Below are 22584 nucleotides of genomic sequence, written 5' to 3'. Positions count from 1 at the left end.
CACACATTGTACAGCATTCACTACCTAAGTCACGCCTTCCCCCTGCACACGAACCACCAGCAGAGGAAGCCCACGAGGCCCCCCACGACAACGACCACAGCGACGGAGATGCCCGCGATGGCGCCAGTAGACAGCCCGCTCCTGTTGGTGCCAGAAGACACGCACTTGTCACCCTCTAATTTGAACCCATCGCTGCACTCTTCACACTTATTAGCACCACTACAATAAGCGCACCCCTCCACGTTACATTCAAAGCATGCTGTCCCTTCCTTGTTGGGTCTCTTGCCCCCCTCTGTGCAGGCGGAGCACTTGTTGTCCATATCACAGTGCGAGCATCCAACAACGGCACATGGGAAGCACCCGCTCCCAGCCAGGTTGGGCTTCTTACTATTGTCACAAGAGGTGCACACAGCGGGGGTCATACCACCATCAGATGGAGCTGCTGGGGCTGTACACTGGGAGCAGCCATCCACCCCCACGTATGCCTTAGCAGTACCTTGAGTGCCTATCAATGTGCCCAGGGGGTTACCACAGGCTAGTACAGACTGATCAGTAGCCTTTGCTTCTGGGACTACGAAGTACTTATTGTTGGCTGCTTCTGTGCAGACACCAGCTGTTGTTGCTTTGGAGCACATGAGATTACCAGGAGGCTTCGACACATCATAGCAGCCGTTCATGTATAGGAAGTACCCCGTAGTACAAGACTCACAGACATGGTTGTTACAAGTATTACTTTGAGCCTCACTAGCACAGAGACCATCTATAGGATACTTACTGCTATCTCCACAGTATGAACAGTAGTGCTTTGTGTTGCCATCAGTATCAATTACTATGGCATTGCAAGCTCCAGAGGTACCACCACACGCAGTCTCATCCTCGCAGGTCTTCTCTGTGCATGTATAGTTGTCTGAGGTTCCAACGGGCTTCCTGTTAGGCTTGCACTTTGTACACTTGAGGGATCCTGCAGGACCAGTGCACTCAGCACATCCATCGATGCCCTCCTGTGCATTATCACAAGGAAGGCACTCACCAGTAGGACCACTGCCTTTCATGAAGAATCCAGGCTTGCATTTAGTACACTGATTATTGCCAGCTTGAGTGCAGGTGGCGCAATTCTCGCCACAGACTGTGCATGTAGCGGTACCACTACCACTATTTGCGCTATTGTAGTATCCGTCGAGGCATGTCTTGCACTGAGGATTTGTACCAGAATTAGCTTTAGAGCATGTGCTACAACCAAGAACACCTGTATTGCCAGGGGTTGAATCTACATTATTACTGCAGAGAATGCACTTTTTGTTCGGTTCAGTTAGAAAGTTCGGACCATCGTTCCCGTTTTGGGTACAAGCCCCCTCAGCAATGCAGGTGGTCGTCCCGTCGGCCTCTTCTTTGACTATCTTACCAGTACATGTCAGGCACTTCGGCTTCTGCAGCGTCGTATCATACTCACATGTGTCGCATCCATCTATCCCCACTTCTTGAGCGTTACAAGCTGTGCACTTGCCGGTGCTTGGGTCGGGGTACTTACTTCCAGTGCATTGATTAGCCTCTACACAATTGTTCCCATCGAGATATTTCCCGCTCGCACAGAGGGTGCATGCATTTTGACCGGCTCCATTGCATGTCTCGCAGTCGGCATGACATTTGGTACATGCATCGTTATCTTTATAGTACCCATCTTGACAGGCAGTACATGTGACAGGTCCTGTACTACTAGCTGGCGCTGTACATGTGGCGCAGTTAGCCACCCCCGTATATCCATCTGCTCCCTTGATATCATGACAGAGTATGCACTCATTACCAGGGGTCACCTTCTCTGCCCCATTCTGGAATATGTACTTGTTATCTGCCTTACAAGCAGTGCACAGTCCATCACTGGCTGCTGTGCATATCTCACTCCACTATCACCCTCTATCACCCATTATCATACACTATAGAGCATTCACTACCTAAGTCACGCCTTCCCTCTACAGATGAACCACCAGCAGAGGAACCCTACGAGGCCCCCCACGACGACGACCACAGCCACGGCAATGCCCGCGATGGCCCCCGCGGAGAGCCCGCTCCTGTTGGTGCTCATAGACACACAGGAGGTCCCACTGCTGTCAGGGCTATATCCATCGTCGCACACACAGACAGAGTCGGTGTCAGTGGAGTTGCTGGGACACTTATCCACGCATGACTTCCTCCCAGGGCTCACCTTCTTACCATCATTACATGCCTCGCACATGTCATCCCTGTTGCAGTGCGAGCATCCACTAACGGCACATGCGAAGCACCCACTGCCATCCCTGTTGGGCTTCCTATCACTGTCACAGGAGGTACATATAGCAGCAGCCATACCACCATCAGACAGAGCTGCTGGGGCTGTGCACTGTGAGCAGCCATCCACCCCCACGTATGCCTTAGCAGTACCTTGAGGGTCTACTAGTGTGCCTAGGGGGTTGCCACAGGCTAGTACAGACTGATCAGTAGCCTTTGCTTCTGGGACTACGAAGTACCTATCATTGGCATTGGGAGTAGTACAGACACCAGCTGTTGTTGCTTCGGAGCACATGAGGCTACCAGGCACCTCTGTTGCTTTATAACAGCCACCCATATAGAGGAAGTAGTTGTTGGTGCACCGCGTACATACACCATCGGCGCAGGTATTACCTGCAAGTGCATTGGTGCACTTCCCATTAATGGGGCCATAGCCGGCGCCAACACACTTTGAACAGTAAGAGAGCATGCTGCCGTCGTTGCCGACCACGATGGCGTCGCAGGCCCCTGCTGTCCCCCCGCATGCAGTCTCATCTTCACAGGTCTTTGTACACGTATAGTCATCCCCTGCATCTCCATTAAGCTGTTTCTTATAGTTAGGCTTACAGTCAGTACATTTGAATCCACCACTGTTAGAGCATGCACTGCACCCATCGCGGCCACCATTTGCTGTATCACTACATGAGATGCACTCACCAGAGGAGCTATCCTTCAAGAAGTACCCTTGCTTGCAGGTCGTGCATTGGTCTTTTGTATCCTTAGCACAGGTGGCACAGTTCTCACCACAGGCTGTGCATGTAGCGGTATTACCACTTGCACTATTGTAATATCCATCGAGGCACTTTGTACATGTAGTTTTAGAGGAGCAGGTATCACAACCTAGAATCCCACCATTTTTAGTATCACCACATGGAACACAAGCTTTTGGAGATTGTTCAAGGAAGTGCGTATTGCCACTTGTGCACTCTGCCTCCGCAACACACGTCGCTGACCCATCGGGGTTCACCTTAAGAAGCAGGTTTCCTCCACTATTACACCCAGTGCACACAGGCTTCTGAAGAGTGTCGCTGTATGCACACGTAGCACATTCATTGACACTTGTGTCCGTGCAGGCCTTGCATTGGCCTGTTTTTGGGTCTGCATACTTACCATTGTCACATTGATTAGCATCCACACACTTGTCAGCCTTCAGGAACTTCCCCTCAACGCAGGCGGTACACTGAGTCGGAGTATCAGCTGAGCAGGCAGAGCAGCCCTCTCCGCACTTCACACATGCACTGTCCTTCGTAACGAACCCTGCTTGACACTCTGTACACGTGGCCGGTCCGCTAGTGCCCGTGTGGGAGCATTCTGAGCATCCAGCGACTCCCATGACCCCGTTTCTATCTGTCGTATCAGAGCACAGTATGCACTCACTACCCTTCTCTGATGGTGCAGCCGGGTTCTTGAACAGGCCGTTATCTGCCTTACAAGTAGTGCATACTCCATTACTGGCTGCTGTGCAGATATCACTCCACTATCACCCTCTATCACACACTATCACCCATTATCACCCTCTATCACCCACTGTACAGCATTCACTACCTAAGTACCTACGCCTTCCCCCTGCACACGAACCACCAGCAGAGGAAGCCGACGAGGCCCCCCACAACAACGACCACGGCGACGGAGATCCCCGCGATGGCGCCCGTGGAGAGCCCGCTTCTGTTGCCCCCGCTGGGCTTGGTGGACACGCACGCCTCACCCTCCAGCCTGTAGTCGTCCCCGCACTGGCCGCACTTGTTCTCCTCGCTGCACCTGACGCACCCGTCGATATTGCAGGCGATGCACTTCGTTCCGTCTGTGTTCGGCCTCTGGTCTTTACTGGTACAGGCCTCGCACTTATCGCCTGCTCCACAGTGCGAGCATCCGTCAACGGTACATGCGAAGCACCCGCTCCCAGCCAGGTTGGGCTTGTTGTTGTTGGTACACGCTGTGCACACAGCAGCAGTCATACCAGTCTCAGATGGAGCTGCTGGGGCCGTACATGCCGAACAGCCATCTACCCCCACATATGCCTTAGAGGTATCACCAGTGCCTACTAGTGTGCCAAGGGAGTTGCTACATGCCAATACAGACTGATTCTGATTGGTTGCCCCAGGGACTATGAAGTACCTATTGTTGGCATTAACAGCAGTACAGACACCGTTGGCTGCTGTCTTGCACATATGTTGTCCAGGTACTGTATCAACCTTGTAACAACCTCCCATATACAAGAAGTAGTTGTTAGTGCATTGTGTACATACACCTTGATCACATTGATTATTTGCTTTAGCACTATTACACTTCCCATCTATAGGATACGTATTAGCTTCTCCACAGTATGAGCAATAATGATGCTCTACACCCTTATCATCAATCACTATTGCATCGCAGGCACCAGAAGTTCCTCCACAGGCAGTATCATCTTCACAGATCTTGGTGCATGTGACAGAGCCAGTACTGCCCTCCTTGCGATAGTTAGGCTTACAGTCAGTGCACTTGAAAGCACCGTTGTTAGAGCAGACACTGCAGCCTTCGCGACCCTTATCGTCTACGCTATCGCATGGGACGCACTTCTTCCCCTGTTGATCTGTAGTAGTTACTAAGAAGTATCCAGTCTTGCAGGTTTCACACTTATTTGGATCACCAGCAACAGAGCATGTGGCACAGTTATCACCACACTTGTCTGTACATGTACTAGTACCACTATCAAAGAAGTATCCATCGAGACAGGCTGAGCAGGTTGGATTGTCACTTCCTGTTTTCGTACATGTCTTGCAGTTGGCCTTTCCTTCGTTACCAAGAGTTGAATCTGTCACATCACTACAAAGAGCACACGTTTTGTCCTCCTTCATAAATAAGGCCTCGTCAGCGCCCTCGCATCCTTCAAGCGTCTTCGCCACGCAGGTCGATGTCCCGTCGAGGGCCGTCCTGGGGGTCTTATTGGTCCCGCAGTTAGTGCACTTCGGCTTCCCCGTGGCCTTGTCGAAGGAGCATGCCGTGCACTCTGCGTGTATCGTACTACATGCCTTGCATGTTCCCGACTCCGGGTCAGCATAAGTGTTTCCATCGCATCCAGTATCTTGTACACATTGATTACTCTTCAGGTACTTCCCCTCTGGGCACGATGTACAATGATTCTGACCACTTGCATCGCAGGTCAGACAAGACTGATCACACTTCTCACATGCATCACCCTTCTTAATGTATCCATCTTGGCAGACAGTGCATGTGGCCGGTCCGCTAGTGCCCGTGTGGGAGCATTCTGAGCATCCAGCGGCTCCCGTGACCCCGTCTCTATCTGTCGTATCAGAGCACAGGATGCACTCCCTTCCCTTCTCTGGTGCTGTAGCAGGGTTCTTGAACAGGCCGTTAGCTGTCTTACAAGCAGTGCACAGTCCATCACTGGCTGCTGTGCATATCTCACTCCACTATCACCCTCTATCACCCATTATCATACACTATAGAGCATTCACTACCTAAGTCACGCCTTCCCTCTACACAGGAACCACCAGCAGAGGAACCCTATGAGACCCCCACGACAGCGATGACAGCGACGGAGATGCCCGCGATGGCCCCCGTGGAGAGCCCGCTCCTGTTGGTGCTCATAGACACACAGGAGGTCCCACTGCTGTCAGGGCTATATCCATCGTCGCACACACAGACAGAGTCGGTGTCAGTGGAGTTGCTGGGACACTTATCCACGCATGACTTCCTCCCAGGGCTCACCTTCTTACCATCATTACATGCCTCGCACATGTCATCCCTGTTGCAGTGCGAGCATCCACTAACGGCACATGCGAAGCACCCACTGCCATCCCTGTTGGGCTTCCTATCACTGTCACAGGAGGTACATATAGCAGCAGCCATACCACCATCAGACAGAGCTGCTGGGGCTGTGCACTGTGAACAGTTGAGTACCCCCACGTATGCCTTAGCAGTACCTTGAGTGCCTACTAGTGTGCCTAATGGGTTACCACATGCCAATACAGACTGATTCTGATTGGATGCTCCTGGTACTACGAAGTACTTATTGTTGGCCGCCTCTGTGCAGACACCAGCTGTTGTTGCTTCAGTGCACATGAGGTTACCAGGTGGACTTGCTACCTTATAACAGCCTCCCATGTATAAGAAGTATCCTTGAGCACACTGTGTACATACACCTTTAGCACAAGTATTACCATTTATACTACCACTATCAACACACTTCCCATCAATCGGTACCTTACTGTCATCCCCACAGTATGAACAGTAGTGCTTTGTGTTGCCCTTATCATCTATTACGATGGCATCACAGGCGCCAGAGGTACCCCCGCATGCAGTCTCATCTTCACAAGTCTTGGTACATGTAACAGGACCGGTACCGCTCTGCTTGTAGTTCACCTTGCACTTTGTACACTTGAGGGATCCAGTACTGTTATCACACTCGGCACACCCATCGATGCCATTATCGGTTTTGCTATCACATGGGACACACTTCTTCCCACCCGTAACATCAACTAGAAAGAACCCTGCTTTGCAGGTCAGGCACTTATCCTCAGCAGTTTCAGCTGAGCATGTGGCACAGTTGGCGTGACAGGGGGTGCATGTTACTGAACCAACTCCGGTACTTTTGTATCCCTCCAAGCATTCTGTGCAAGTGGGCTTTGCACTCGAGGTCTTCGTGCAAGCCTTACAGCCGGCGACGCCCTGATCCTTCGGATCTGTCCCCGTTTCAACGTCGTCGCACAAAAGGCATTTGGACTTGTCCTCTACTATAAACAAAGCGTTGTCTTGTCCGGCACACCCGGCGTAGTCCTTCGCCACGCAGGTCGAGGTACCATCCAAAGACACCCTGGGGATCTTGGCTCCGCCGGTACATTCAGAGCATTCCAGTTTTCCGCTGGCCTTATTATATGCACACGCAGCGCATTCTTGCACTCCTGCCGTACCGCCGGCACCTGAGCCTGCGGTACAGGATTCGCACTTTCTGGTTGCTTCGTCGGCATAGGTGCCCTTTGCACAGGCAGACGCCTCTACACAAGTCTTACTATCAGTCTTCAAATACTTCCCCTCTGGGCACGATGTGCACGCATTCTGGCCACTTCCATCGCAGGTCAGACAAGCTTCATTACATTTGACACATGTCTGAGCGTTCTTATAGTATCCATCTTGGCACTTAGTACACGTGGCAGCCCCCTTATTATTAGCTGGTGCTGTACATGTGGCACAGCCCTCGACTCCCTTCGTCGCGCCATCTCCCACCGTGTCCCAGCAGAGGATGCACTCACTACCAGACTTCGGTGCTGTAGCCGGGTTCTTAAACAGGCCGTTAGCTGTATTACAAGTAGTGCACAGTCCATCCTTGGCTGCTGTGCATATCTCACTGCCGGGCTGACTCTCTGTCTTGTAGCACCCGCCCATGAAGAGGAGTCTCATACTATCACTATCACCCCCACACCACATAGCACTATCACTATCACTGTACAGCATTCACTACCTAAGTCATGCCTTCCCCCTACACAGGAACCACCAACACAAGAAGCCCACGAGGCCCCCCACGACAGCGATGACAGCGACGGAGATCCCTGCTATGGCCCCCGTGGAGAGCCCGCTCCTGTTGGCGCCAGAGGACACACAGGAGGCCCCAGCATCATCAGGGCTGTATCCATCGTTGCACACACAGACAGAGTCGGTGTCAGTGGAGTTGCTGGGACAGCCATCCACGCATGACTTCCTCCCGGGGCTCACCTTCTTGTTGTTATCACACTTCTCGCACATGTTGTCTCTATTGCAGTGCGAGCATCCCTCAACAGCACATGCGAAGCACCCGCTCCCAGCCAGGTTGGGCTTGTTGGTGCCGCTACACGCTGTGCACACAGCGGGGGCCATACCAGCCCCAGTCAAAGGTGTCGGGGCTGTACACTGGGAGCAGCCATCCACCCCCACGTATGCCTTAGCAGTATCACCAGTGCCTGTCAGTGTGCCTAGGGGGTTGCTACAAGCCAACACGGACTGATCAGTGTTGGATGCACCAGGCACTACGAAGTACCTATTGTTGGCTGCTTCTGTGCAGATCCCAGTATTACCTGCTGTCTTGCACATGAAGCTACCAGGAGCCTTCTGAGTGCTATAACAGCCACCCATATATAAGAAATATCCTGTAGTACAAGACTCACAGACATGGTTGTTACAAGTATTACTTTGAGCCTCACTAGCACAGAGACCATCTATAGGATACTTACTGCTATCCCCACAGTATGAACAGTAGTGCTTTGTGGTGCCCTGATCATCTATTATCATGGCATCACAAGCACCAGAGGTACCCCCACAGGCAGTATCATCTTCACATACCTTTGTACATGTAACAGGACTGGTACCACTCTGCTTGCGATAGTTCACCTTACAGTCAGTACACTTGAAAGTACTGGCCTCCATTGTGCATTGGGAGCACCCCTCGATGCCCCCATTGTTTGTGTCATCGCAGGCGAAGCATTCTCCAGGAGTGCTACTGACCTTCAGGAAGAACCCGGTCTTGCAGGTTTGGCATTTGGTCTTGTCAGCTTTTTCAGAACATGTGGCACAGTTAGCACCACAGGCCTCACACGTGGCGGCAGGGCCATTTCCTTCTTTGATATACCCTTCGAGGCATTCTATGCATTCTGGTTTCTGACTTTGCTGCTTAGTACATGTCTTGCAGCCGGCAATGCCTTTGTTCTTTGGTTCTGAATCCGACGCTGCGGGATCACTGCACAAACGACACACGTTGTCTTCGGTCATAAAGAGACCGTTATCAGCTCCTTGACACCCGGCGTAGTCTTTTGTCACACAGGTCGAGGTCCCATCAAGGGTCGTCCTGGGGGTCTTATTGGTCCCGCAGTTGGTGCACCTTGGCTTCCCCGTGGCATCATTATATTCACATGCGGTGCACCCAGCTATGTCGGGATCACATGCCTTGCAGGTCCAGGTCTTCTTGTCTGCGTACTTATCAGCACCACATCCACCAGCATCTACACAAGTGTTACCATCCTTCAGGTACTTCCCCTCAACGCAGGCGGTACACTGAGTCGGAGTATCAGCTGAGCAAGCAGAGCAGCCGTCTCCGCACTTCACACATGCACTGTCCTTCGTAACGAACCCTGCTTGACACTCTGTACACGTGGCCGGTCCGCTAGTGCCCGTGTGGGAGCATTCTGAGCATCCAGCGACTCCCATGACCCCGTTTCTATCTGTCGTATCAGAGCACAGTATGCACTCACTACCCTTCTCTGATGGTGTAACTGGGTTCTTGAACAGGCCGTTAGCTGTATTACAAGCAGTGCACAGTCCTCCCTCAGCCTTTGTGCATATCTCACTGCCAGGGTGTGCATCCTTGTTGTAGCACCCGCCCATGAAGAGGAGTCTCATACTATCACTATCACCCCCACACCACATAGCACTATCACTATCACTGTACAGCATTCACTACCTAAGTCACGCCTTCCCCCTGCACAGGAACCACCAGCAGAGGAAGCCCACGAGGCCCCCCACGACAGCGATGACAGCGACGGAGATGCCAGCTATGGCCCCCGTGGAGAGCCCGCTCCTATTACTGCTAGAAGACACACAGGAGGCCCCACTGCTGTCTAGACTGTATCCATCACTGCACTCCCCACACACATCATCCACCACACAGTGCTTGCAATCACCCACAGAGCACAGCACACACCCGGTGCCATCCTTGTTGGGCACCTTATCACTGTCACAGGAGGTGCATGTAGCGGCAGCCATACCAGCCTCAGTCAGAGCTACTGGGGCTGTACACTGGGAGCAGCCATCTACCCCCACATATGCCTTAGAGGTACTATCAGTGCCTACTAGTGTGCCAAGGGGGTTGCCACATGCCAACACAGACTGATCAGTAGCCTGTGCCTCTGGGACTACGAAGTACCTATTATTGGCATTAACAGCAGTGCACTTACCACCTTCAGCGGTCTTGCACATGAGGTTGCCTGGTTCTGCACCAATCTTATAACACCCTCCCATATAGAGGAAGTACCCTGCAGTACAAGACTTGCAGACATTATTGGTGCATCCTGTATTTCCAGCATTGACATTTGTACATTTTCCATCTATAGGATACTTACTGTTATCCCCACAGTATGAACAGTAGTGAAGCTCCTTTCCATTCTCATTGATCACTATGGCATCGCAAGCACCAGAGGTACCACCACAAGCAGTGTCATCCTCACAGGTCTTCACACATGTATAGTCATCATCTGCTCCTCCATTAAGCTGCTTCTTATAGTTAGGCTTACAGTCAGTGCACTTGAATCCACTATCATTCGAGCAGACACTGCAGCCTTCGCGACCACCATTTGCTGTGTCACTACATGAGATGCACTCACCAGAGGAGCTATCCTTCAAGAAGAATCCAGGCTTACAGGTCGTGCATTTATCACTCGTAGCCTTAGCACATGTCTCACAATTTTGTCCACCACAAGCGACACACGTAGCTGTATCTTGACTATCATCATTATCGTAATATCCGTCGAGGCACTTTGTACATGTAGTTTTAGAGGAGCAAGTACTACAACCTAGAACCCCACCATTTGTAGTATCACCACATGGGACACAAAGCTTTTGGTTAGTACCTTCAACAAAGTGCGTATTGCCATTTGTACATCCACCATCATCGACACAAGTGGTCGTCCCGTCTGCCGCTGTCTTCACCATCTTGTTACTACTAGTACTGCAGGTCTTACACTGTGGTTGACTAATAGTTGCATTGTACTCACAGGTGGCACAGTCAGTTATTCCACATGGCTTGCATTGGCCTGTTGTCGGGTCTGCATAGGTGCCTTGATCACATTGACCAGCATCTACACATTGATTATTCTTCAGGTATTTCCCGTCCTCACATGTTGTGCATTGATTTGCACCGGTGCAGTCTATGCATCCATCAACGCACTTCTTACATGCGCCACCATCGTTGTAGTACCCATCTTGACACTCTGTGCACGTGGCTGCCCCCTTATTATTAGTTGGTGCTGTACATGTAGCGCAGCCCTCGACTCCCATATATCCATCTGCTCCCGTGGCATCATGACAGAGTATGCACTCCCTTCCTTTCTCTGGTGCTGTAGCAGGGTTCTTGAACAGGCCGTTATCTGCCTTACAAGTAGTGCATACTCCATTACTGGCTGCTGTGCATATCTCGCTGCCGGGCCCGTCGGTTGTCTTGTAGCACCCGCCCATGAAGAGGAAGTACCCGTCGCCGCACTTCTCGCAGGTGGTTGCCGTCTTGTCGAGGGCAGTCCCGTCTGCTTGGGTGCACCCGGCCGCCGCGGCCTGGGGGGAGCCGGGGGGCCGGCAGAAGCCGTCGACCGGGACGCCCCCGGCCCTGCACTCGGTGCAGATCTCGGCTGACCCGACCGTCTCGCACTTATTCTGTGCGCAGGTCGCTGTATGGTTCCCGTCTGGCTGGCAGGCCGCCATGAGCGCGCTCGCCACGAACAGGGGTATCAGTTGGAACATTAGAGGGTCCCCTGCTGTGGCCCCTGCCCCGTCTGTGGCCACCCAGCACGGCACACGGGGGGAGCGCTGTTCCACCCCTGCCTTGGAGGCCCCTGTCTCGACTCGGCCCACAGCACCAGAGCGTGGTGGTCTTCCACTCTTGGGCGCCGCACAGCCCGTCTCTGTGCCCAAGCGGCTCACCCCAGGCACTCACACGACGGAGACCCCCGCGGCAGTGCTACCGGCAGGCGGGCTGTGCTGATGTCCGGCCCGGCGCAGAGCTCAGAGGACTCAGGAGGTCATGGCTCCTTGGTGACTGCCATGTCGTTCTCCTTGCTCGGTTGACATGCGCGCTGCTAAGAGGGCCCTCATTCACTCGAGCTCGTGCCCCCCTGTGGTGACTCTGCTCGACCATCAGCGAGGGCCCTGGTCCTCCTCCCAATAGGCCGGCCTCAGACCCCCCGTGATCTGCCAGACCGGGCAGAGTGATCGCGGCGCCCGTCAGAGACCGGCCCGACGGGCCCGCAGTGCAGTGCGCCTGGACCCACGGAGATCGTTCACTCCCCCAGTGGCCGTAGCTTCCCCTGCCCTGCTGACAGTCCTCCAGCGAGGGCATGTCGTTGTGGGACAGTCTTCTCGTCTGTTGCTGTCACACAGGGCCCAACCGGCGACCGTCGGACAGTCCCGATGGCATGCCTGAAGCCCCGCCACGGCAGAGGGGGCAGCACACGGGGCAACCCCTACGCTGCTGCAGCTTGCAATGGCAGCAGAGACCCCCTGCCCTGGAGGCCCGTGCAGTGGCTGTGGGGCCATCCACTCCATGCGGGCCCGGTGCGGCGCTCCTAGAGAGCCCTTGCCTCCGGTGGTGCTGACAGGGCTCCCGAGGTACTAAGGCGTCAGACGAGGGACGGGGCCGAGCAGGACTCCCGGCCCGCATGCAGATGTCCCTGCCGTGTGTCCTGTCCTGTAGAGACCCGAGACGCTGGAGGTGTCCCTCGGCATCCGGCTCCCCTGCTGTGCCAGTCGGTGCAGGGGAGCAGCGTACAGGGCCTTCATGGGCAGTCTCCTCTCACAGACAGAGCACCAGGGGTCTCAGCAACCGACCGACCGATGCAAGGGGCATGCTCTCCTGCCACGACGGCGCTCTGCTGCTAGGAGGGTCTGATGGACAGGCCTCAGCACGCGCACTCTCCTGGGCCGCCTCGGGGCACTCCAGCGTGGCCAGCGGCTTGCGGATCAGTCTGGTGTCCCGGAGCGTGTGAGGAAGGTGAGGAGTTTACTCTGGTTGCCGTCTTGTCGAGGGCATTCCCATGCATGAAGCCCTGAACTCATGTGATGCTGACCCAGAGACACCTCTGGCGAGAGCATTAACAGGGGCAGCGTTGAGTAGTCACTGGTCCATCCTGTAAGCAAGCTGCTAGGTGCGAAGGCATTGAATCTGTGTGCGGTCGCATGGCCACACATCACGACCCACAACGTCATAGCGCACCGCATAGCTGGCACACCCCAAGGGTGTATGGAGACAGTAGACCAGTAGTCTAATGGATCAAGGCAGAGACTGTGCCACAAAGCGTGGAAAGACGGGTTCCACAGAAGCTGGTAAGCTACGATCACCAGTCTTCTATAATAGTGAGTGATGTCAACAATCTCTTCCCGAAGGAGCCTACAGATCTATCTCTAATCAGCTAACTGGGGGATAAAGAAAAACAACTAGGGTCTACCGTGAGGCACCCTGCCACAGTTGATCATAGCAGCCACCGATGAATGCACTCCATTCCACAGAATAATAGACACCTGGAGTCCTTTCGATCTGATCGAGCCTAAGTCCGCAGCAGACCGCCCGGCCCGAGAGCCTACTGTTGCTGGGCAAGGGGCGTCGGTGGCGCTGTCAGGGGGCAGCTCCCCCTCGAGGCGAGGCAGAGGCTGCAGGCCGGACAGTGGGGTGGTGAATGCCGCTCCTCCGCTTCCCCGCTGTGTGGGGAGGTACCCTCCCCTGAGCACGTTCGCACGAAGGGCGCTGAGGGGGATGTTCTTCTCTATCCCCGTTGCCCCACTCAGTAGCACCCTGCATCCGGTGTCTGTGCTGCATACGTCTGGACGGCCTCGCCGCGGAGGGTCTTCGCGCAGGACAGGCACGTGCTCTTCCGCTCCTACTACTTTGGCGTTCGCCCGGTGCCGCTCCAGCGCAGAGTGCTCCTCTCCGTCAGGTTCCTAAGGTCCTCGTTCTCGCTGTGATACCTGATCTATCCCTCTTGAGGGGTGGGGTTCACGGTGCACTGGTGCGTGTCCGGGGCGACGTCTCCCTTGTAGAGTTCTGCAGGTTCCAGGACCCTCTGGGGATAGCCAGCGACTGGGACCCCTGTTTGAGGCTAGGGCTGGCCTGGCTCCACCGGGCCGCGAACAACTCAAGGGCGCTCTGGTGTCGCTGGTCTCTCAACCGCACACTCGACCTGTCTTAGCAGATAACGGGTCGTGCCTGGGCACCTCCGGGAAGCGCTCCGGTCCGATGCTTTCTGTCCGGGGCATCACGGCAGGCAACGGTGAGGGCCCACGAGGGACACCGCACTCGGGCGCCGGGGCATGGTGCATGGGCTGGCACCGTCTGTCTGTCGCAAGGCTGCAGAAGGAGCTCAGACGGGGAGGGTTCCCGAGACGTGCTGCTCAGGGCCCTCCGGTGATGTGAAGGAGGCGTGGCAGCTCCTCGTGCTGTGGATCGCATAGGAGGTCCCCGATGGTGCAGTCTCTTAGTGAACTCCAGCATCCTTGAGCCAGTTCGTGTAGTCAGCGAGTGACCCCATTGGGACCATTGAGAGCCTGCCACCATGCGCCGCTCTCCATGACAGGGAGGTGCGGGCCCCCTGCTCACTCTATCGGCTGCTCTCTAGACTCTCTTCTTCGGGCCTCTACAAGCCCTCCTCGGCGGCTTCCCGTCTGGGCCTCTCCCAAAGGCTCGGACTCTCAGACCTCGAGGGTGCGCAGAGGGCTGGCGGGTGCTGGGCCGGCGGGGGGTCCGGCGAGGGGCCGCGGTCGGTTAGCTCAGTCGGTAGAGCGTCAGTCTGATAAGCTGAAGGCGGGTGCTGGGCCGGCGGGGGGTCCGGCGAGGGGCCGCGGTCGGTTAGCTCAGTCGGTAGAGCGTCAGTCTGATAAGCTGAAGGCGGGTGCTGGGCCGGCGGGGGGTCCGGCGAGGGGCCGCGGTCGGTTAGCTCAGTCGGTAGAGCGTCAGTCTGATAAGCTGAAGGCGGGTGCTGGGCCGGCGGGGGGTCCGGCGAGGGGCCGCGGTCGGTTAGCTCAGTCGGTAGAGCGTCAGTCTGATAAGCTGAAGGCGGGTGCTGGGCCGGCGGGGGGTCCGGCGAGGGGCCGCGGTCGGTTAGCTCAGTCGGTAGAGCGTCAGTCTGATAAGCTGAAGGCGGGTGCTGGGCCGGCGGGGGGTCCGGCGAGGGGCCGCGGTCGGTTAGCTCAGTCGGTAGAGCGTCAGTCTGATAAGCTGAAGGCGGGTGCTGGGCCGGCGGGGGGTCCGGCGAGGGGCCGCGGTCGGTTAGCTCAGTCGGTAGAGCGTCAGTCTGATAAGCTGAAGGCGGGTGCTGGGCCGGCGGGGGGTCCGGCGAGGGGCCGCGGTCGGTTAGCTCAGTCGGTAGAGCGTCAGTCTGATAAGCTGAAGGCGGGTGCTGGGCCGGCGGGGGGTCCGGCGAGGGGCCGCGGTCGGTTAGCTCAGTCGGTAGAGCGTCAGTCTGATAAGCTGAAGGCGGGTGCTGGGCCGGCGGGGGGTCCGGCGAGGGGCCGCGGTCGGTTAGCTCAGTCGGTAGAGCGTCAGTCTGAGCTGAGGGGGGGGGGGGGGGGGGGGGGGGGCGTCAGTCTGATAAGCTGAAGGCGGGTGCTGGGCCGGCGGGGGGTCCGGCGAGGGGCCGCGGTCGGTTAGCTCAGTCGGTAGAGCGTCAGTCTGATAAGCTGAAGGCGGGTGCTGGGCCGGCGGGGGGTCCGGCGAGGGGCCGCGGTCGGTTAGCTCAGTCGGTAGAGCGTCAGTCTGATAAGCTGAAGGCGGGTGCTGGGCCGGCGGGGGGTCCGGCGAGGGGCCGCGGTCGGTTAGCTCAGTCGGTAGAGCGTCAGTCTGATAAGCTGAAGGCGGGTGCTGGGCCGGCGGGGGGTCCGGCGAGGGGCCGCGGTCGGTTAGCTCAGTCGGTAGAGCGTCAGTCTGATAAGCTGAAGGCGGGTGCTGGGCCGGCGGGGGGTCCGGCGAGGGGCCGCGGTCGGTTAGCTCAGTCGGTAGAGCGTCAGTCTGATAAGCTGAAGGCGGGTGCTGGGCCGGCGGGGGGTCCGGCGAGGGGCCGCGGTCGGTTAGCTCAGTCGGTAGAGCGTCAGTCTGATAAGCTGAAGGCGGGTGCTGGGCCGGCGGGGGGTCCGGCGAGGGGCCGCGGTCGGTTAGCTCAGTCGGTAGAGCGTCAGTCTGATAAGCTGAAGGCGGGTGCTGGGCCGGCGGGGGGTCCGGCGAGGGGCCGCGGTCGGTTAGCTCAGTCGGTAGAGCGTCAGTCTGATAAGCTGAAGGCGGGTGCTGGGCCGGCGGGGGGTCCGGCGAGGGGCCGCGGTCGGTTAGCTCAGTCGGTAGAGCGTCAGTCTGATAAGCTGAAGGCGGGTGCTGGGCCGGCGGGGGGTCCGGCGAGGGGCCGCGGTCGGTTAGCTCAGTCGGTAGAGCGTCAGTCTGATAAGCTGAAGGCGGGTGCTGGGCCGGCGGGGGGTCCGGCGAGGGGCCGCGGTCGGTTAGCTCAGTCGGTAGAGCGTCAGTCTGATAAGCTGAAGGCGGGTGCTGGGCCGGCGGGGGGTCCGGCGAGGGGCCGCGGTCGGTTAGCTCAGTCGGTAGAGCGTCAGTCTGATAAGCTGAAGGCGGGTGCTGGGCCGGCGGGGGGTCCGGCGAGGGGCCGCGGTCGGTTAGCTCAGTCGGTAGAGCGTCAGTCTGATAAGCTGAAGGCGGGTGCTGGGCCGGCGGGGGGTCCGGCGAGGGGCCGCGGTCGGTTAGCTCAGTCGGTAGAGCGTCAGTCTGATAAGCTGAAGGCGGGTGCTGGGCCGGCGGGGGGTCCGGCGAGGGGCCGCGGTCGGTTAGCTCAGTCGGTAGAGCGTCAGTCTGATAAGCTGAAGGCGGGTGCTGGGCCGGCGGGGGGTCCGGCGAGGGGCCGCGGTCGGTTAGCTCAGTCGGTAGAGCGTCAGTCTGATAAGCTGAAGGCGGGTGCTGGGCCGGCGGGGGGTCCGGCGAGGGGCCGCGGTCGGTTAGCTCAGTCGGTAGAGCGTCAGTCTGATAAGCTGAAGGCGGGTGCTGGGCCGGCGGGGGGTCCGGCGAGGGGCCGCGGTCGGTTAGCTCAGTCGGTAGAGCGTCAGTCTGATAAGCTGAAGGCGGGTGCTGGGCCGGCGGGGGGTCCGGCGAGGGGCCGCGGTCGGTTAGCTCAGTCGGTAGAGCGTCAGTCTGATAAGCTGAAGGCGGGTGCTGGGCCGGCGGGGGGTCCGGCGAGGGGCCGCGGTCGGTTAGCTCAGTCGGTAGAGCGTCAGTCTGATAAGCTGAAGGCGGGTGCTGGGCCGGCGGGGGGTCCGGCGAGGGGCCGCGGTCGGTTAGCTCAGTCGGTAGAGCGTCAGTCTGATAAGCTGAAGGCGGGTGCTGGGCCGGCGGGGGGTCCGGCGAGGGGCCGCGGTCGGTTAGCTCAGTCGGTAGAGCGTCAGTCTGATAAGCTGAAGGCGGGTGCTGGGCCGGCGGGGGGTCCGGCGAGGGGCCGCGGTCGGTTAGCTCAGTCGGTAGAGCGTCAGTCTGATAAGCTGAAGGCGGGTGCTGGGCCGGCGGGGGGTCCGGCGAGGGGCCGCGGTCGGTTAGCTCAGTCGGTAGAGCGTCAGTCTGATAAGCTGAAGGCGGGTGCTGGGCCGGCGGGGGGTCCGGCGAGGGGCCGCGGTCGGTTAGCTCAGTCGGTAGAGCGTCAGTCTGATAAGCTGAAGGCGGGTGCTGGGCCGGCGGGGGGTCCGGCGAGGGGCCGCGGTCGGTTAGCTCAGTCGGTAGAGCGTCAGTCTGATAAGCTGAAGGCGGGTGCTGGGCCGGCGGGGGGTCCGGCGAGGGGCCGCGGTCGGTTAGCTCAGTCGGTAGAGCGTCAGTCTGATAAGCTGAAGGCGGGTGCTGGGCCGGCGGGGGGTCCGGCGAGGGGCCGCGGTCGGTTAGCTCAGTCGGTAGAGCGTCAGTCTGATAAGCTGAAGGCGGGTGCTGGGCCGGCGGGGGGTCCGGCGAGGGGCCGCGGTCGGTTAGCTCAGTCGGTAGAGCGTCAGTCTGATAAGCTGAAGGCGGGTGCTGGGCCGGCGGGGGGTCCGGCGAGGGGCCGCGGTCGGTTAGCTCAGTCGGTAGAGCGTCAGTCTGATAAGCTGAAGGCGGGTGCTGGGCCGGCGGGGGGTCCGGCGAGGGGCCGCGGTCGGTTAGCTCAGTCGGTAGAGCGTCAGTCTGATAAGCTGAAGGCGGGTGCTGGGCCGGCGGGGGGTCCGGCGAGGGGCCGCGGTCGGTTAGCTCAGTCGGTAGAGCGTCAGTCTGATAAGCTGAAGGCGGGTGCTGGGCCGGCGGGGGGTCCGGCGAGGGGCCGCGGTCGGTTAGCTCAGTCGGTAGAGCGTCAGTCTGATAAGCTGAAGGCGGGTGCTGGGCCGGCGGGGGGTCCGGCGAGGGGCCGCGGTCGGTTAGCTCAGTCGGTAGAGCGTCAGTCTGATAAGCTGAAGGCGGGTGCTGGGCCGGCGGGGGGTCCGGCGAGGGGCCGCGGTCGGTTAGCTCAGTCGGTAGAGCGTCAGTCTGATAAGCTGAAGGCGGGTGCTGGGCCGGCGGGGGGTCCGGCGAGGGGCCGCGGTCGGTTAGCTCAGTCGGTAGAGCGTCAGTCTGATAAGCTGAAGGCGGGTGCTGGGCCGGCGGGGGGTCCGGCGAGGGGCCGCGGTCGGTTAGCTCAGTCGGTAGAGCGTCAGTCTGATAAGCTGAAGGCGGGTGCTGGGCCGGCGGGGGGTCCGGCGAGGGGCCGCGGTCGGTTAGCTCAGTCGGTAGAGCGTCAGTCTGATAAGCTGAAGGCGGGTGCTGGGCCGGCGGGGGGTCCGGCGAGGGGCCGCGGTCGGTTAGCTCAGTCGGTAGAGCGTCAGTCTGATAAGCTGAAGGTCGGGGGTTCGAGCCCCCCACCGACCACTTTGTCTTCCATAATGGGTCCTCTGTGGTGGGTCCTCTGTGGTGGGTCCTCTGTGGTGGGTCCTCTGTGGTGGGTCCTCTGTGGTGGGTCCTCCTCTGTGGTGGGTCCTCTGTGGTGGGTCCTCTGTGGTGGGTCCTCTGTGGTGGGTCCTCTGTGGTGGGTCCTCTGTGGTGGGTCCTCTGTGGTGGGTCCTCTGTGGTGGGTCCTCGTGAGCCTGGACGGGCAGTCGTGCCTAGGGGAGTGCACCGGGGACAAAGTGGTGGGAGAGGTGTCCGGCGGCGTGCGGAGGTGCTGGTGCGAGCGGGGCCTCCTGCCGGCACTGGACAGATCCGAGTGTGTGCCCGCAGCTGAGTGTCCCCCTGACATGCCGTGGTGTGCTGCCTGCGATGAGTTGGGTAGGTGCCTCTTGTGTGCCGCCTCGAATCATAACATCCAGACAGATCAGCGGACGTGTGCAGAGGGGTGCGGTGCCAGGGCCTCATCGAACCAGGGGGTGTGCATGTGCGAGTCTGATACAATTCTTGACAAGGGTGTCTGCATTCCTGTCAATACTCTTACCGGAAGGAAGATGGTAGTAGTTACGGTCAGTGCAACGGTGATTATGTTTATCGTCAGTGTCTTGGTCGGTTTCCTTTACTGGTGGTTCATCTGCAGAGGAAGGACATAAGATATGTACTTATGCAATAAACGCATCACTAATGTCAACGGTCTTATAGTACGTTTAGAGGGCTGCTGATCTGCAGACATCATGATGAGTTCACTGCGTGGCCGGCCAACGCAGAGTGAAAGAAGCATGCTGGAGTGAAACTTACTTTTTATGCCTTCTCCTGCTCTCGAACTCTGCGCCTTCGCCCGTGCAAACTCCCGTGTCACACTTTGGCCGGTAGACCCCCATAGCGGCGTCCTCACCGGCACTTGTGTCGGACTGGACGAATTCTTTAATGTGGTCCTCCAAGACGCCACTCTCGAGATTCCTGGTTCTGACCCAACTTCTCTTCCTGTTGTGCTTGTCCGTGCAGATACAATCGCAATGGTACACACAATAGCGCCCAAAGAGCCTCCTATGAGTAAATAGGTAGGATAACAATCATTTACTTTTGTCAGCCTCTTTTGGAGCTGCATCAGATGTATTATCGGACTTTGCGGGCTCCGCCTTAGCCTGGAGAGCCTTTTCAAAGTCTGCAAGACGTCGATCCGCATCCTCAAAAAGAGTTAGTGGGGCGAGCTCGTGCTTAGACGCTTGTCGAACAGCTTTCTCACATTCTGCATAGAATGCTGTTAGCCTGTCCCGAGCTTCATTATTAACACCATTTGCTGGCCATCTCTCTAAAAGAGAGTCTACACTGCTGCGCAAGCTCATCAAGCGAAGGTCGGCTGAATCATGGGACTCCTTACGCTCATGAAGGAAGCGGATTTCGTTTTCGAGCCTCTGAATGCGCTCTTCGATCTCAGCGGTCTGGTGAGGCCCTTCGATGCTGCTAATGAAAGCGCTGTGCTCGTCAAGATGAGGAATAATCTTCCTCTTGTCTTCCTCAGTCGTAAACTCAGCGAACTTCCCCCAATCCATATTATTTCTTGTATCGTAGACAAGGGACTCAAAAGTATTGCGGGCGTGCTCATAGCGGAGAGCCTTGCGGTCGACCTCCTTGCAACACTTCTCGAAGTCCTCAAGCTGCTTAGCCAGATCTGCCGTTTCACCGATATTTATAAGGACCTTGCGATCAACATTGGTGATCTCTGTAGTTAAGTCTTTCTCCTCAACGGACACTTGAACCATCTTTGGCGTGCGGACGACGATCTGCTTCTTCGGCGCCTTTGCCTTGTGATCGGCTATGTCCTTTGTTAGTGCGTCCTTATTGGCGTCTGCAGCGGTAGAAAGTGCCTCGTTTAGTTCCTTCAGCTTTGCCTCATGCTGAGCCAGTTCATCGGCGTACTGTGCTTCTGCGGCCTTCTCCCTCTCTGCTTCCTGTGCCTCTATTTCTTCGGTCCATTTTGGATTTGGCTGTTCACGTAGAACCCTCTTCACGCGAACAGTAGGATCCGTACGCCTTATCTGCGTGAAATGGAAGAATCCTTCAGTGTCGCATGTCATCTTCAAAGTCATAGTGACATCCACATTGTCTAGGGAAATGTTGTGCTTAGCCAGATCTTCGGGAGAAAATTCACCAAATTGCGCAGTGTTTCGCGGAACCACCGTAATTGTAGACTCCTCGTGAATGATGCCCGTGGAAATGTCTACGAGCCTGGCAATATATTCGCCAGGAGAAAGCGTCTTGGAGACTTTTCTGCTACAGGGATAAACATCATCACGCTGGAACACCTTAAGAGGAGTTTGATAGACCGACGACATCGTCTCCTTGTGGATTATGTCTAACGAAATAGGCCCCTGGATATTAGAAATAATATCCACCATCTCGATCGAAAAAGCAACCTTCTGGCGTGGAGACCGTATTGCAGCTATCCACCCCAAACCCACAACAATGCACTCGTCAGGATTCAGTCGCTTCGTTATCTTCTGCGCCGTAAATAATCTTTCACTAAGGGTCTTGACAGCCTGCATACGGCTAGCCCCTCCGATGAGTTCAAAAGCCTCAACATTATCGATCCCCTTAACCACTTGCAAACCTCGCATTATCATAACTTCAAGCTTCTCCATGAGTCCGCTCTTGAAGCTTAGCTCCTCGAACTCCTGGGCTGTTACCATGCAATTCACATCTATCTGCGCATCTCCGAGGCATTCAATATGCACAGGGGCCTTACTATTAATGGATAGCACCTTCTTGGCAGCGTTACATGCCTTCATGATCTTCGTGAAGTTCTTCCCTGAACGAAGCTCATCTGGCGAGATCTGCTTGAATTTGGACTTAATTTGCTCACAGACAAGATTGTAGAGGATCTTGTCAAAATCTGCAGCACCAACAGTGTCATCATACTCCGCAAAAACACACTGAATTCCTGCTTTGTGGATGCGGAGAATTGAAAAGAAGGACTGGAGCTCGCCAATGGAGAGGATGCCGAGATAAATACCTTGGTTGTCGGGACTCATCGCCCGAAAGTCGGCGTTCCGTTTCACATAGTACGTCACAGCAGCGGCCATGTGTTGAGTGACCACGCCGTTACAAGTAAGCCCCAAGGCCTCACAACTGGCACGAAGCGCAGTACGCTTACTATGGTTCCAGTTCCCAGGGCACCCGACGACAAAGTCGGACAAGCTGACATTGTCCATGGAGTTGGCGAAGTCACGCACCTTGCCAAGAATCGCGGTTGTCATGTTTTCCGTTGAGATATGATGCTCTTGTCCTCCGTAGAAAACCTTTCCATAAGCCTTGTGGGTGCTTGGATCCTCCGTCAGGACAAACTCAGCCCCCAACGAGAGGACGCGTTGAACTGCATGGGAACCAAAGTCCTCGTTGAGTAGCATCGGGAGATTGAAGAAGCATGCCCGTCTGTTGCTCGTACGCTGCCCAATTCCCATGTCGCCCATGAAACGACGCTCAGAAGTATAAGAAACACAGGACGGTATCAGGCGATTGGAGGTATCAGATAGCACTAGATCAATACCTCGAGCACGAGGGACAGACGCCACGGCATACGAATTCCCGAAATCAAAAGCAATGGAGGACATGCTAGGCTTTATTTTTTATTTTTTAAATAT

General features: G+C 56.8%; 3 protein-coding genes, 1 non-coding gene and 5 pseudogenes across 5 annotated transcripts, besides 1 other annotated feature; 2 read left to right on the top strand and 7 right to left on the bottom strand.

Annotated features, from left to right (window-relative positions):
• Window positions 1–29: 29 nt before the first annotated feature.
• GL50803_00137611 (pVSP) lies at window positions 30–1901 on the bottom strand (annotated as a pseudogene; the record flags this gene model as incomplete).
• Window positions 1902–1954: 53 nt separating this feature from the next.
• GL50803_00137610 (pVSP) lies at window positions 1955–3778 on the bottom strand (annotated as a pseudogene; the record flags this gene model as incomplete).
• A 76-nt stretch (window positions 3779–3854) lies between these two features.
• GL50803_0050203 (pVSP) lies at window positions 3855–5714 on the bottom strand (annotated as a pseudogene; the record flags this gene model as incomplete).
• Window positions 5715–5767: 53 nt separating this feature from the next.
• Window positions 5768–7755, bottom strand: GL50803_0050202 (pVSP; annotated as a pseudogene; the record flags this gene model as incomplete).
• Window positions 7756–7767: 12 nt separating this feature from the next.
• GL50803_00113093 lies at window positions 7768–9723 on the bottom strand (annotated as a pseudogene). The gene has a single exon.
• Window positions 7768–9723: a sequence feature (pVSP).
• A 12-nt stretch (window positions 9724–9735) lies between these two features.
• Window positions 9736–11778, bottom strand: GL50803_00137620 (VSP; the record flags this gene model as incomplete). Its single annotated transcript, XM_001705574.1, has 1 exon — window positions 9736–11778. The coding sequence occupies one exon, from the start codon at window positions 11776–11778 to the stop codon at window positions 9736–9738; it is 2043 nt and encodes a 680-aa protein (XP_001705626.1).
• Window positions 11779–18855: 7077 nt separating this feature from the next.
• GL50803_00t0043 lies at window positions 18856–18928 on the top strand. Its single transcript has one exon. It is a non-coding gene; the product is annotated as a tRNA-Ile (tRNA).
• An 818-nt stretch (window positions 18929–19746) lies between these two features.
• GL50803_002597 (putative SnRNP Sm-like protein) lies at window positions 19747–20004 on the top strand (the record flags this gene model as incomplete). The annotated part of the gene is made up of 1 exon (XM_038045996.1): window positions 19747–20004. One exon carries the CDS (start codon window positions 19747–19749, stop codon window positions 20002–20004), a length of 258 nt encoding a protein of 85 aa, XP_037902033.1.
• A 12-nt stretch (window positions 20005–20016) lies between these two features.
• GL50803_0016412 (putative Heat-shock protein) lies at window positions 20017–22554 on the bottom strand (the record flags this gene model as incomplete). Its single annotated transcript, XM_001705569.1, has 1 exon — window positions 20017–22554. One exon carries the CDS (start codon window positions 22552–22554, stop codon window positions 20017–20019), a length of 2538 nt encoding a protein of 845 aa, XP_001705621.1.
• Window positions 22555–22584: the final 30 nt, after the last annotated feature.

The sequence above is a fragment of the Giardia intestinalis genome, chromosome 4 (genome assembly GCF_000002435.2).
Source record: "Giardia intestinalis strain WB C6 chromosome 4, whole genome shotgun sequence".
In the NCBI taxonomy this organism is placed as follows: Eukaryota; Fornicata; order Diplomonadida; family Hexamitidae; genus Giardia; species Giardia duodenalis.
Note: the sequence above shows the minus strand (reverse complement) of the source record. Positions and strands in the feature narration are given on the sequence as shown.